General features: G+C 39.1%; 1 protein-coding gene across 1 annotated transcript in view; it reads left to right on the forward strand.

The window, feature by feature from the left end:
- The first annotated feature begins 4,588 nt into the window (after positions 1-4,588).
- Positions 4,589-14,729, forward strand: part of plce1 (phospholipase C, epsilon 1) — a 41,095-nt gene continuing 30,954 nt past the window's right edge. Inside the window, exons 1-3 of the mRNA XM_010791693.1 lie at positions 4,589-4,636; positions 5,874-6,073; positions 6,616-6,758. Of these exons, the coding sequence (XP_010789995.1) occupies positions 4,589-4,636; positions 5,874-6,073; positions 6,616-6,758 (391 nt within the window). The remainder of the gene's footprint in view (positions 4,637-5,873; positions 6,074-6,615; positions 6,759-14,729) is intronic.

The raw sequence follows: 14,729 nt of genomic DNA on the forward strand, positions 1-14,729 counted from the left end.
TACAATAGAGGGAAGAAAGATATACTGTACACACACACACACACACACACACACACACACACACACACACACACACACACACTATTTAGGCATTTCACAGACAGCTGAGCTCCATTGCATCAGGGGATCTCTGCCTCGGAGTACTGGACAATATTAGAGTAATTGAGGAGGAGTGTGTATGCGACAGAGAGATGGTGTCAGTGAGGGAGTATGTTAGTGTGTGTGGAGGCCGGAGACATCAAAGTGGAGAGGTTAGAGGGGTTGGGGGTTGGATTTCTGGGAGGCAGCGTCGGCCTCTCCAGTGTCCTGCATGCTCATACTCTATGTGTCTGGTATGATATACATAATGGCATGGGCATGAGTCAGAGTGTGTTTGCTTGTCTGGATTTTAGCATGTGTATGTACGTGAGTGCATTCCTGCTCAAGGTCCAGTAGATCTGAGCGATGCCCAACAGCAAAACCGTGCTAACCCTTTTCCCAGAATGGCTGTTGCCAGGCAGAGAAATGACCCAACGGGGTGATTTTTAGTAATATGGAAGTCATAGTTTGTAAGTATATTAGTGTTGTGCGTCTTTGTGATGATTTTTTTATTTTAATACATGTACTGTATGCACTCACATGTTTGATCACCATCCTTGAGAAGGACAAACTCTCTAGACTCTTCAGGTGGCAACAAGCCTCAAAATAGGACACATCATCTGCCCACTATGGACCAGCTTGCTGAGGTCGATGCCTTGCTAAACAGCCTTGTGTTAAATATATAGGTAGCATTTTAAATAGCAAGAAAAAGCTCTGGTGTTCTTTTATTTTTATCATTATTTTTACATTTTTTTTCAAACTCTCATGAACATTATTTCTCGATAGGTATGAGGCCTAACGTATCACCTTTTGATGAGTTGTTAAAATATTTGGATGCAGCTTCTGTAATAAGAACATAAATACCACACATCCCCAAAAAATGTCCTTTCCTCAAAACGTTGTATTTCTACAGCATTGGAGAAATTAGAGCGGTTGTGTTTGTCATAACTGAACTTAAAGCGTCTCTTGGAACAAATGTCTGTTTTTAACATATATGTAGCACACACGTATTGTTTTTTATATTTCAAACTGCATTAACAGATTTATTTAGGCCACCTGGAAAATTCCTTTTTTTGCAAATACTTACTAGCTTTTATCTCTGCTTTTGTTCTCCTCCTCCTGATACCTGGCTCTGAAGCGGCAAATAGTTCCACTATGACCCAAAACACAGATCAAATAGTTTGGATTAAATTCTGACTGTAGGAAAAAGAAAATACTTTCTCGTGAACATTATACTGTATCTTGAATATGGACAACATATGCCCCTCATTACAAATTACATTTCTATGCAGCAAAGTCAGACAATTGATGTTGTTATATTGATGAGCCAAACAGCTTTTGACTTCTGACTGTACAGGGTAAAATGTTGACAGAGGATAAATCTTTTTGGAAGTTACTGTAACTTGTTGTAAGGGGAGCTCAATCAGTGCAGCTGCCTCAGCACTGCAGCATGTATACGTTACCTTCATAGCTTAAGCCATTAGCATTTCCTGTACACACACAGTGTAACATGATATAAAAAGCTTTACTAGTGGCAGATGACTCAAATAGCTTTAGTTTTGCTTACTGGCTAAACGGCAAGATCAGTAGAACCGTAGCTTACCAGGAATGAGAACACAATATTGGTATTGGATAACCTTTACTTATGTAATGGAGATGAAATGCAGTTATGGCCTCAATGCCTGAGCTATTAATGCCCTTCTGTCTTTGAGCCTCTTAACTACTGAGATTTAATAAAAGACATTAGGCAAAATGTACAATTCTGTTAAATTATTACATTATTTCCCTTGTAATGTATGCATGCATGTATAACCAGCTAATAACTTAGTCACTATATCACACCTTCCCCTTCCTTTACACTTAAGCCTTTGATGACAAGTGTACATTTTTAATCTCATGGTGTCAATTTTGGATTAATTTTCGTGGGACATCTGTGAAACCTGAGAATCAGAAGCTAGTAGACACATTTGTTTCCTCTTACATAAACAGTCTTAAACATCTCCACACTTTGGGAAATACACTTTTGATTATTATGTTTAAGTGTACATACAGTACAGTATATACGCTACAATACACTAAACTGATATTGGCATTTTAAACAAAAGTATCTCTCATTTTGTCCATGTTTTTGCGTAGAGTTTGAAGATGAGTTTGTTTGTTTGTTTGTTTGTGAGTCTGTAAAGAAGACATCTGCTTTGTGTCCATCAGAAGCAGAACCACATTCCCTGCAGGGTCCTTTGAAGTCAGGCTCTCTTACACACTTATACACACACATATACAAACAGCCTTTTTTTGCTTCATTCGTCACCTCGCATAGCCCCTCGATGTGTGTGTGGAAGTAGAACTTGCTATACAGTCAAAGAGTATATCCTTTCATGTCTTTTAATGTGAGGAAAGAGAAGGTTTCACAGGACAAGAAACTGACCTAAACTGGGTATACAAAGTGATTGGATAAAACAAAACACACTATGTTGGTTGTGTTTTTCTGCTTGAATGAGCTACTCAGTTTAGGATTCTTTATTCTTTCATTGTTGTTGACAACATTTATACAAATTCAAGGGAAAACACATAATAATTCTTATTTATTGTCATGATAAATCATTTAAAAATCTTGAATAAAGGCTCTTGAACCACCACAAAAAGTCAATTGAAGTACTTTAATCTTGGTCTGTATTAAAAAATGTATGTGTTGGCTCGATTGAACATTGAATCAGACAGCAGCCGTTTATTCTTGCCTAGATAAAATGCTTTCATGCCATAATTGCTGTCATAAGCAGGACAGCTTGGGAAGAGACACTGATACCAATATTGTATTGGTTGGCAAGGGCATAGTCGTGTAAGTCCATATTTGCTGTTTTTTTAATGGCTGTTTGAAGCCACTTGGTAATTCTATTGATATTTCTGTTGCGTCATACTTGTTACTGAAATATTCAAGCAATATAAAATAACATATAACCTTATTTTCCCTTAATTTTATTTTTATTTATTTTACATTTATTTAACCAGGATAGGTCTCATTGAGATAAAAAATCTCTTTTTCAAGAGAGTCCTGGTCCAAGAATGGTAACAGCACAGTTTTACAGTTAAAAACAATTAAAAAACACACAATCACAACACAGTCATGCACCAAGTTTAGCCAAAGCATTTACAGACACAGCTTCGAGGTCAAATCCTTTGGGTTTTTATTAGTTACAGGAAAAAACGAAAAATACAGCCCTAATTAACTGATAACCTGCCCATCTAAACAAAGTAAATAACAGAAGCATGAAATCAATCTACGTCCCCGGCCAAGTCTGCTTCTTTGCTTTGTATTAAATGTGGATAAATACACTGTCAATGTGGTAGACTTTATGTCTGTTCGTTCACTGGACACGCACAGTCTCTAGATGCTGATAGAAAAAAAATCTTTTACAAGAAATATGAGTCAGAGAATGTTCTGGATAAGGGAAGTAATAAAAGGCGCTTTGTGTGTAAACGTGTTAAATCACACTTTCTTTTATTTCATAATGTTGTAGAAAGTTTCCCCTTTTAGGAATAAGCTTGTTGCTGGAATGCAGGTCAATACAGTACTGAGAGAGGTGTGTGTGTGTGTGTGTGTGTGTGTGTGTGTGTGTGTGTGTGTGTGTGTGTGTGTGTGTGTGTGTGTGTGTGTGTGTGTGTGTGTTCTTAGTGTCTCAGTGTCTCACCCTTTCTCTCCCTCACACGGCTCCCTCACTCTCTAAACGTGCAGGCTGGTATGTTTCCTTTCCCTCGGGATGGCCCAGATCTGACAACATCTAGGCCTACACCCCATGCAGGAAACCCATCCCACTGAGACAAGTAGCTTACCGTGTGTGTGTGTGTGTGCCACGCTGCTGCCAGCCCTTAATACAAACAGGACGTATGTTAAGGAGTGAACACAGATCCACATGTACTTAATTCGGAATATTTAATTTTACACCATAATCCAGGAGGGTGATGGCGTATATATTTTTCCTTCCTGGGAATATTTTGAAGCTTATTTACACTCAAGCCGTATTTTCTCATTAACCTTGTAATGCGCTTGCCCCCTACTTTGTCACCGGTATCGATTTTGTCCAATATTGCAATATCCACCCCTGCAGAAGACATTAAGGGCCACTTAACATCGCCACAAAATGTTGTCGTAATAGCTTTTCTGAGAAATTCAGGTTCACTTAAGGACAACTCAAATCATTTTGGATAAGTGTTTTTCATTTGTCGGATGGATTTTGTTCCGAGAAGAGTGTGAACCGATGAAGAGGAGGCTTCTCGCTAAGGTCAAAATGTTAAAACTCCTCAGTGACGTCTCTTCTTTCTCTCTTGCCTCCCACTATCCTTTTCTCCATCTCCCCATTATTCTCCTTCTCTTTATACCTACACCGACACTTTCTCTCCAGATCCCTTGCCCGACATTCTTCCTTTCCTTAAGTGTCTGTGGCATTTCTATCTATTCTTTTTCTCTTTTCACGCTTTGAGAGGAAATTGCTTTGAGGGGAAATGGCTTCCGACAATGAGCACAGCAGAGGAGCTGATGAGAATGACCTCTGATTCAGATGTTGTATAACAGTCTGAAAGGTGAAACACAGCAGCGGATGAGCTGATTTCTACCCGAGCGCTCTTGAACCTCTCTTTCGTCTCAGTTATTTTACCTATTATACAAAATCCACTTTTTCATGTCTTTTATACATACAGTACATATGTGTCCTCTCTGTGTAAAGAGATTATGAAAGTTTATTTTCGTCCTGATCCATTTCTATAAAACCTGTCTGAAAATGAGCCGATCAGATTTTGGCCGCTTTATGACGTTATAACGATGTTTTGGCTTGTTTAACCATTAGCCAATCACCAACCAAGGTGACACCCCCCCACCTTATCACCTGAATCTCCTCTCCTATGCACCTTTCACACCAACGCGGTTCCAGGGCCGGTTCGGAGCTGGAGCTTGAAAAGCACCGTTTTTTCTTGTTCACACCGCAGCGGAGCCGCATCTAAGCTCCGGAATCCGGTTCGTTTCAAGCACCAAAAAGTTGTCGGTCTAGAAAGCAAGCACCGCATGCGTCACGCTTAACGTCGGATCTGGGCTGTGTCCAAATAACACGCGACATCCACCAACTTTTGAATGTAGCATGTAACGACTGTAAAGTTGGTAGTAAAGTCGTCCCATTTCTTCCATTTCGTTTCGACAGAGCAAAACGAGTAGCGCTTCAATACAATCAGCCATTGTTGTTGTTTTCGATGTGAGGGGGTTCCGCGCGGTTTGGCTTTATGAAGCAGGCACGCAAACGGTAACGTCATGACTCATACGATGACGCAGCACCAGTCGGGCTCTGAGCGGTGTGAACAGAGCGGGAGCTGAACCAAAGAACCGGTTCCGAATCAGAAAAGCTCTAGCACGGAGCTAGAACGGGAAAAGCCTTGGTGTGAAAGGGGTACTAGATTACCTTTGTGTTCTTTTTAACCAAATATCTCTGAGGGGCGAGGGGAGTGGCTCCTTATTTTCATCTAAAGTAACAGACAGAGAATCAGCACTTTTGAAACAGGGCTGAAACAGAGGGGATTATGGGATGCGACAATGATCTGTTTCGTCTTTCGACCAAACACTTCAGAGACATGATTTGTATATAACTGAGACCTATAATATATTGATGAAAAACAGTATAAAAGGGGAACTTTCAAGGCTGGTAATGTAGGATTGGCTTTACCTCTTCATCCTGTTATAACTGCGGAAATGTATTTATATAAATATAACTTTCATTTAAAGTAGGTGACCAATGTGTCAATGACTTCCTCAACAGGTTAACAACTATGTGCAGGACAGAGAGGAGCTCAACCTGATTCATCCCGCCAAAAAGCTCCTGCTGTCTCTTCCTGGATGTGTGTGCCTCAGGGAGTCTCGCTGGCTATCCAACGCTGTCAGCAGCAGCAGCAGCCCAGCCGGACCGGACCCTCACCCCCTCCTCCATCACTGCTACTATCAGCCTTTCTATCCACATAGGTTTGTAGCCATTTTGGTCTTATTTAGTATTTCTTAATGTAACATCCATTTTGTTGGCCCATCATGTTAAGAAGAAAACCTAAAGAGACTGGAACTGTGTTTGGTATTAACAGTTAAACATTTAGACAATTAATAAAGGTTGAAAGCAGCATTAAGCACTTGACAAATGATACTGTTTCTTATTGCATATGTCATCTGTGTTGGTCAAACGGACTGCACCTTTGGTTAGAGAGGTCACTTAAGAAATGCTCTCTATAAACCAAGGAAAATATATTGAAATCTTTGCACTTGGCACTATAGATCAAACCAAACAATCAACTTGACTGTATCATCTTTAAGGAGGGTGAGCTGATGAATAAATGGGAAGTAGTTCAGTATGAAATGCAAGAGTCTCACTATGCAGCTCTCTTAATGCACAATTAAAGCAACGGGAAGACAAGTGATGTAAGACAATAAGAAGGCTGTCATGCTGCAGTACTCTGCCCTGAATGTCTTCGAATCACAGCCAAAATAAAAGACTCTTCGTTGTTTCCACTTTCTAGGTTTTATCGTGCCTGTGTGCAGAGGACGTCGGCGTGCTCCCTGCTGACCGGAGCCCTGCTGGAGGCCACAGCAGCTCTCGGGTCCCGCTCCTCTCTGCCCTGCCCTTTACCCCAGATCCCCAACTGCCACGCCGTGCTGAAAGGTGGGTGTCATACTTCAGCAGAACATTTCTATATGTGTGTTTAAGTGTGCAAACCAAACCAATGTGTTGATAAGCAAACAGTTTTACATCATACAACGTGTGTTCCAATAAAAGCCCAATTCGTACATACAGTATGAAAACCTGATGACAAGTGAAGCAGAGACTTTGGGGAGAACATCTTTGTGTCTGTTTGATTCTGAGTGAAGAAGATTCTCACTGTTCCCCTGTGGTCCACGGCTCCGATCTTTTCTCTTCCTCTCCGTTCTTTTCCCACACGGCTCTTTACTACCCACAGCGGGTTTTGGGTCGGTCCATCACGTCTGTAGTTGATCCCAGTGGTTGCACTTTCCTTCTTCTTTTCTCTATATTTCCTTTGCTGTCCTTTCTCACTACTTATACCATCCTTTCTCCTTTTCTCTCTCCATCTCTCTCTGCTCCATTGTACAGTTTAGACACACATGCACACACAACGCTAAAGTGGTGTTAGACGCAGAGGAAGAAGAAAAAGCCTCCTGACATCACAGTGTCCACTTAACACTGATGCACACGCCAGGTTATGTCTTAACATCTGAAAAGAGGTGATATGCACTTCAAACGTACTCCTCTCTAAAGCTCAGGAGGGATGTTTAAATTGTCTATTAGTGTTTTTATGTAACAAGCACACGCATGTAGGGCTGATTTTATTGTACGTAAACTACATAGCAGAATCTCTCTGTCCTGGTGAGAAAGACATGAAAAGTAAATGATGAAATGCAATGAGACAATCTAAATAGACACATCCGCATCATGTAAATTGTATCTCACCCTTTCTGTGTCTCCTCTGCCTGACTCTGCACATGACTTCATTCTCCAGCCAATCAGGTTGTCGCTCTGCTCCTCAGCTGGTAACTCTCTGTCCACCTTCTCTACAATCATGTTACGTATGACATACATGTAAGCCGATCCTGACATTAACTACAACTGGCTTTGGTCCAGGGGACAGGCTGTCTCTGACGAGATCAAGGAGACGCACGCAAACACACACACACACACACACACACACACACACACACACACACACACACACACACACACACACACACACACACAGGGACATGATTCTTTGTGTGTGTCTCTCTGTGACTTGCTATATTATTATCAATCATGTTGACAAAAACACGTAATGATTTAACAGACAAGCTAATGGAGTAAAAAAAGAAATATTTTAGACACACACACACACACACACACACACACACACACACACACACACACACACACACACTCATACAGCACATATCTTTACCATGACATCGTGTTCTGTTCTAATAGGTGTTGCGGGGAACAGAATAGAGGCAGACACGCACACACATAGCAGCTTAGAAGTCTTGGCAGGACTCGGACTTCATATGCACACACACTGCGCATGAGCATTACCTAAGACAAGACATATCAACTTGTTTTTAAAGTTATCTGTTTCCCATCTGACATTCACCTCTACCTTTTACAAGCATGGAAACCACCTGTGTGGCTATGCCATTTGAAATATTTGACATTTAGTTTACCAGAAAGCGAATCCATACATGAACATTTTCCTGTAGCAAAGATTTAGATTTGCTTTAAATCTTGAAAAAATTCAACAAGATGAGGCATGTTTTAGTTTAAGACATTGTTTGTAAAGTGAAAATAATTATCTTTTGATTATCCTGGAGTTTTTGGAAGGTATGACATACTGTAAGATTCAAGTGAGATCGTGCTTGTGCAGTTCTTTCTTACCATGTATGGTGTAATTCCTCTATTCAGTCTTTTGACATCATAACCTGCTATTATTCTATGTTAGTGAAAAAGCTCTTTTTAAATCTAACTTGTGTTATTTAGTTTCAAATGGATATGCACAACATAAGATCCATTAAAACCCGCCAGCAGAAATAAGCGTGAATGGACTACGATTCTGTAAGGCGTTTTAAAGATTAACAGACAAAGAGCCTGCGTCTGTGTATCGATCGCACAACCTTGAAAATAAGATGTTCCATTTGCCCCGTTGAATAACAGAACTTTCTTTTCTTTTTAGTTCTTACCAGTGTTTGCTAGCTTTTCAAACTGAATCTCAGGTTCAAGATGTCATATAAAACTGACATGGTTGAAATAGACATTAATAAACAGTGGTAGCAAATGACATGTTTTCATCCAAGGTCTATAGAAAAGCCTTTGCCTGTTCTCTCTATACATTCGCTCTCCTCTTTCTTTTTGCCTTCGAAAAAAGGATGAATAAAACCTATTCATGGTGGAGGTAATTGCGTGTCACAGGTTCAGACGTATTTTCCTTTGAAGGACTTCGTATTGATAAAAAAAATATGTTTGTGCCAGCAGTCGTTTTACATTCAGGATAGTCTTTACATTAATAGAAAATCAAACTGGTTGAAGTGGTTTCCATTGTCATATTCGATTTTCAATAAACTACTGTAGCTAAAATAATTGCATTACCGTAGTTAAGTATGTGTTTCATAATAACACGTTTTTTCACTAATCGTTAGGGCCCAATAAGTCAGACTATGTTATATGGAGGTTGTTTTTATGACAAAACACCTCAATTTGTTCATGTTTTCTTTCCTATGTTCATTGCTTTCCCACCCTGTATCCTCAAGGTGTTTTGGATTCAGTATAGTGGTAGCAACACTTGCACTTGAAGTCACATTTTTACATTTTTTACAAAAAGGCTCCTACATAGATACCATGCCTACCAGGATCATCTCCTTGCCAACCGTGGTATATTCTTAGAGTTTAAAGTGGTGAAGTGTTTAGACGTTCCTTACATGTATCATCCATTGTCACGATCTGAAAGCATTTTGCTGGTTCCTCTGATGTGTGCGAATGACAGTTGGTGTTTTGGTAGCAGAGAAATCATTTGGTTGAAGTAGCAGGTCAAGAGAAATGTTTTGGAGAGATAAATGATGCTTAACAGGTTGAGTTGACACATGTCTGGGTCATTACCACAGGCTTTTGTAATGACTAGCAACACCTATAAAGACAAATTCAGATTGTTAATGGGGCGAGACAAGGGTAGGGTCAAGGTTGTTTTTCTGTGTTAAATGTGGTTGATCTTCAAGGCTTTGAGAGGAATAGTTTTCATTAAAGCATATGTTTGAAAATGCATTTGTTTTAAGTACTTTTAATGTAAACATGGGTTTTGCAATACCCTAGATATCATTATGCTCATCATAATGATGAAGCGTGCCTTTAGGTCTCTGGAGTTTTTGTCATTTTCCAATTTTTGGATGAAATGCCTTCATCTCCCGTTGACCCCTTTACTCTCGAGTACACAGTTTATAATTATTGAAGAAAAACTCTACCAAGGACCACTGGGATTTAGCCATTTTCATGTGAACTGTAAATGGGAGTGGTTTAAGTGCTTTTCTTGACCTCGTTTCCTTCGTAGCACAATTTAGTGAACTGCTAAAGGAAGTAGCAAGCTCAGCAATAGACTGATGTCTTTCTTTTTCCCTCTTTCTTTCTTTCTCTCTCTTCCTCTCGGTCCACATTGTACATTGTGTTGCCTGCTAGCACTGACAGCAGATGTGGTGGGGAATCAAACTGAAGGGAAGTCTCAAGGATTTCAAGAGCACATATTGTTTACATGGCCATAATTGCTAAAAATACTTATCTGAACGCATTAAGGCTGGACTATGACTTTTTTCTTCACATGTGAACACTAGCTAAGATAATATTTTGACCAAGGTAACGGTTGGACAACCTTGATAGCTTTGACAAATAACAGCATGTTTTTGAATGTGGTTATATTGTTACACCTAGGTTGCTCTTTTATTGTAGCAGACTTAGTTTTTTAGACATCTTTTCTAAACAAATTATACATAATAAGTATTTCAGTGAATCTTACTAAGGTAATGTGCCTTATCCAAAATACATATACAGTCTAGTAAAGAGTTTTTGTTAAGTGCCATCCTTAGTTTGCTTTACTTGTTGTTTTAAAACCCAAACACTCAAATTGGCTTAATGTAAAACAGAAAATGCAAAACATCTTCAGATTCAAAACACTGTGACCCAAGAATACATGTAGATTTTTTTTAATTGGATTAAAGTATAATATATTTGGGTGGTTAATTGGTGTTATGATATTTCTGTCAATAGAATAAGCCACTTATTGTTTCAGCTCTTGTGCAGTAACCACAAAAAGAAATTAAATACTTATTCAGAAGTATCATATAAACACTTCAGTTATCAGCACCTTACTGCGACTCATAATAGGAATATTCCTTTCCAAATATACAAATAAAAACAATTTCAATTCAGTGATCCTGTGTATAATAGGATACTATGAGAAAAAAAGATTGGGGGACATTTTTTTGAATCTATTGTTATTGCCTATGTCTCCTGCACTCTGCCCAGTGTGTGTTATCACTGTGTGTGTACATGTAGCTGGATGGTCTGCCTGGTTGAACTGTAGCACATGGCTGTGAACTATGTATGGTGTCAGTGAAGAGGGGGCGGGAGAGAGAGAGAAGGATAGTGAATGCAGTCAAGAGAAAAAGCAAGGACTGACTGCTGATAAGAAAAGGGAAAGAAGCCAGGTGAGTGAAAAATACACGGAGATACAGGGTGAATTTGAGAGTTAGACATGGAGTGAGGGAGAAAGGGAGAGAGGGAGAGAGAGCAGAGGGAGAGAGAGCAGAGGGAGAGAGAGAGAGAGAGCAGCTGCAGGAGAGAAGGCACTGAGGGTGCGAATGTGGACAAGTGTACTCTGGTGGCTCCGGCTCTGTCAGAGTGGACGCAGCAACCATGAAGCACTCTCACAGAGCGGACTACAAGCTGATCAGTGAGTACAGGAAATGTGAGTTACTGTATGGCTGCCTGTGTATTCCCAAAACCTGTAAGAAATTATAATATTTACTGAGTACATATGAAATAGTTCTGTCTGTATTTGTTTCTAAATGTAGTGTCTTTATGTTTGATGATTAAAACTACTGTTTGTTTTCTATTGTGGAGACCACTTAGGTGTTATGCATATCAGAAATCAAAGGGGAACTTGTTTGCATGATAATCATTGACTGATTGTGATAGCGAGTCATTTGCTCTGCTGGGTGTTAAAGACATATTACATATTAAGTGGGATTCAAATTTGATTTCTTGGTTTGTTTTTGGCTATCGGTGTTGATATTTGTATTAACTCCTAAGGCTTCATTGTTAAAATACTGCTCTGTGAAATATGTAGCCATTGCATGTTGACTTTATATTTGTTTTCCAATTCATGTCAAATGCGGGCTCACAGTTTCACAGTGTGTCTTACCTAATTTGTGACATTCATATTCTCCTTAAATTCAGTCTTTCATATTGGTTTAAATATATATATCAAATATCCCTGGACCGGATTGATTGTGTTACCTTTTTTACTTTTTAATTTTACGTATTAAATTACAACATTTTATGAACTTCTAAATACAAAAAAAACATATTCACCAACAGCCTGGGATCTCGAGTATTCAGAATAATCTCACAGGGACAGTAACATTGTGATCTAATTTAAACTTAGATTTTTTTAAACTTTTGGTAAGGATTTTTTGTTGACGTTTTTCGGATTGTTTGTTTGTTTGCCAGCAACATTACGGAAAACCACCGCCTTGATTTTCATGAAAATGGCAAGGGGTGCAAGGGTATAGAATGGGCAAAGGAAGAACCTATTAAATATTGGAATGGATCCATAAAACAGGGCAGATACAAATTTTATTTATGACTCTAGGACATTTGGCTTTGGCAGAGGTGTGCGCTCTCTGAGTGCCCTTCTACTTTCTTTATGTGATGGATGATGCAGCAGTTTGGAAAACTGTGTGTGAGGATGTTCAATGTGCCTCCTTCATACCAGAAACCTGACAGAGTGACAGTCAAGAATCTCAGAATCTCTGGGCAACGTCACACTGAGTTGACCCCGAGAGCTTTTGTCACACTTGGCCGTGGATACGTTTTGTCTCTGCGGATACAGTATGACACCTTACAGTCAGACACTGAGTGACCTGTGTTACATCTGATTTGTGTCAAGTCACAGTAAAGTTACACAGAAAAAGCTAATTTACATATCAATATATCCTGTGCAAAAATACAGTTTAGTTTGACCTGAAACCTCTTATATGAATAACATATTACAAAGAAAATGATGTACTTTTAAAAAATCTCATCAAATGTACTTTCACTTGACTTAATGATGTGACATATTCATTGCTCTGATTTGACATTTGGATTCATTACAAAGAGCCTTTTGTTTAATCTCTCCAAACTTCTTATCGACATCACGTTTTTTTGTCCTCCCCACCAAGAAAGAGAGAAAAACTAAATGTTATATCTATGTCTGCACGTGGTTCTGTGCGCCTATCTGATTCCAGACGGAGACTGAAAGCTGTCAGATGGATCAATGTGTATTGCTTCTGTGGTGGCTGTGTGTGTCTGTGTATACGGTTGCATGTGTGTGTTATGATTCTTTGGTTTTGTATGTTTGTGCATGCTGCTGTGCATGTGTTAGTTTGTTTTGCTACTACTTGTTGATTTGTGTGTGTGTCTACGACCATGAATGGAAGCTGTCTGATGCTACAGTGTGGCTGGAGAGATTTGAATGGACGATTTTTTATTGTTTTCTTCAGCAGTTTTTGAAAATCTGAATAAATCAGATTTAAACTGTGTTCCTGATTTACATTTGTGGTGATGCAACATTACAGTAGTTCAGATATCAGACAGTTTAATCCCCCACACAGAACCGGAAAACAAAATAAGATTGTTGATATTGTCAAGAGGAAATCATTTTAAATGTATTATGATATTTATAGGTTCAAAGGGCTAATCTAACGGTCCTTTGACTCGGGCTGTTTGTGCTGCACCTGTTTGAGTGCCCTAAATACTCCAGCGGAGGAGTTGTCATCAGCTGTGTGTGTGTGTGTGTGTGTGTGTGTGTGTGTGTGTGTGTGTGTGTGTGTGTGTGTGTGTGTGTGTACTTGAACAAACCTCATAGTGTTGAAAGATGTCACCTGTATCCTTTCAGATTGAGTTTCATGTCTTACAGTGTTCCCCATGAGTCAGTTATTGTCATTGGATTTCACTGAATGAGACATTGATTTAGTATTTTGTTATCCATATATAATTATGTTTTGGTGGTGGTGATGGTGAAAGTACATTTGCTGTTGCTATAATTAGAGGGTAGAGCTCCTGCTTCAAATTGTATAGAGTAAATCATCATATAAGAAATCGTTTTTTATTTGCTCTGTTTTCACAATTGTATTCCTCTTGATATGTTTTTATCTGCACCTAATACACACCAAAGCACCTTCTCTGTAATGTGTAAACTTACCTGGTACTAAACCTGATTCTGATCATGACATGAGTGTCTTACCTTTTTACAAATAATTAATACCATTAGCCAATTGTTCAGCTTCAGTGAGGTCTTATGAACACTAGTGATGCAGACATCAACAGTTTAATGCATTACTCTTAATGTTCATTAATTGATTAATGATTTACAGAACTACACACATGCAGCACTAATCTACCCTCTGAAAATCAGACATACAAAATTAAATACTGAAATTCTGTTTTTAATAATATATCCACCACATGCTCTGTTAATTGCATGCCAGCTGCTAAATCAGAAATGCCATGAAAAAAAGGAAATATATAGAAATCAAAGCCACCACAGCATAGCACAGCGGATGTGGATTTGTATTCAGCATGCATACTGTAGCACATGAGAACCCGTGCATCAAAATGGGCGATCATGGTCTATTAGTCCAGGCTCATGTTCCTTCAGCAGGAGTGCAGTATGCTCAGTATTGCTCATCAGTGTTCTTCTAACTACTTTTATTACATTTTTTCTCACGAGTGGATCGCAGATTATATTAGAAATCACTGGAATCCACAGTCTCATTCCATTCAGCTTTAAATGTTTGTTTATCTGTTGTCAAAAATGATATTGCACAGTTGAGTGAAGAAGGAGCACAT

This window comes from Notothenia coriiceps, unplaced genomic scaffold (genome assembly GCF_000735185.1).
Source record: "Notothenia coriiceps isolate Sejong01 unplaced genomic scaffold, NC01 NC01_scaffold00001630, whole genome shotgun sequence".
NCBI classification, from domain to species: Eukaryota; Metazoa; Chordata; class Actinopteri; order Perciformes; family Nototheniidae; genus Notothenia; species Notothenia coriiceps.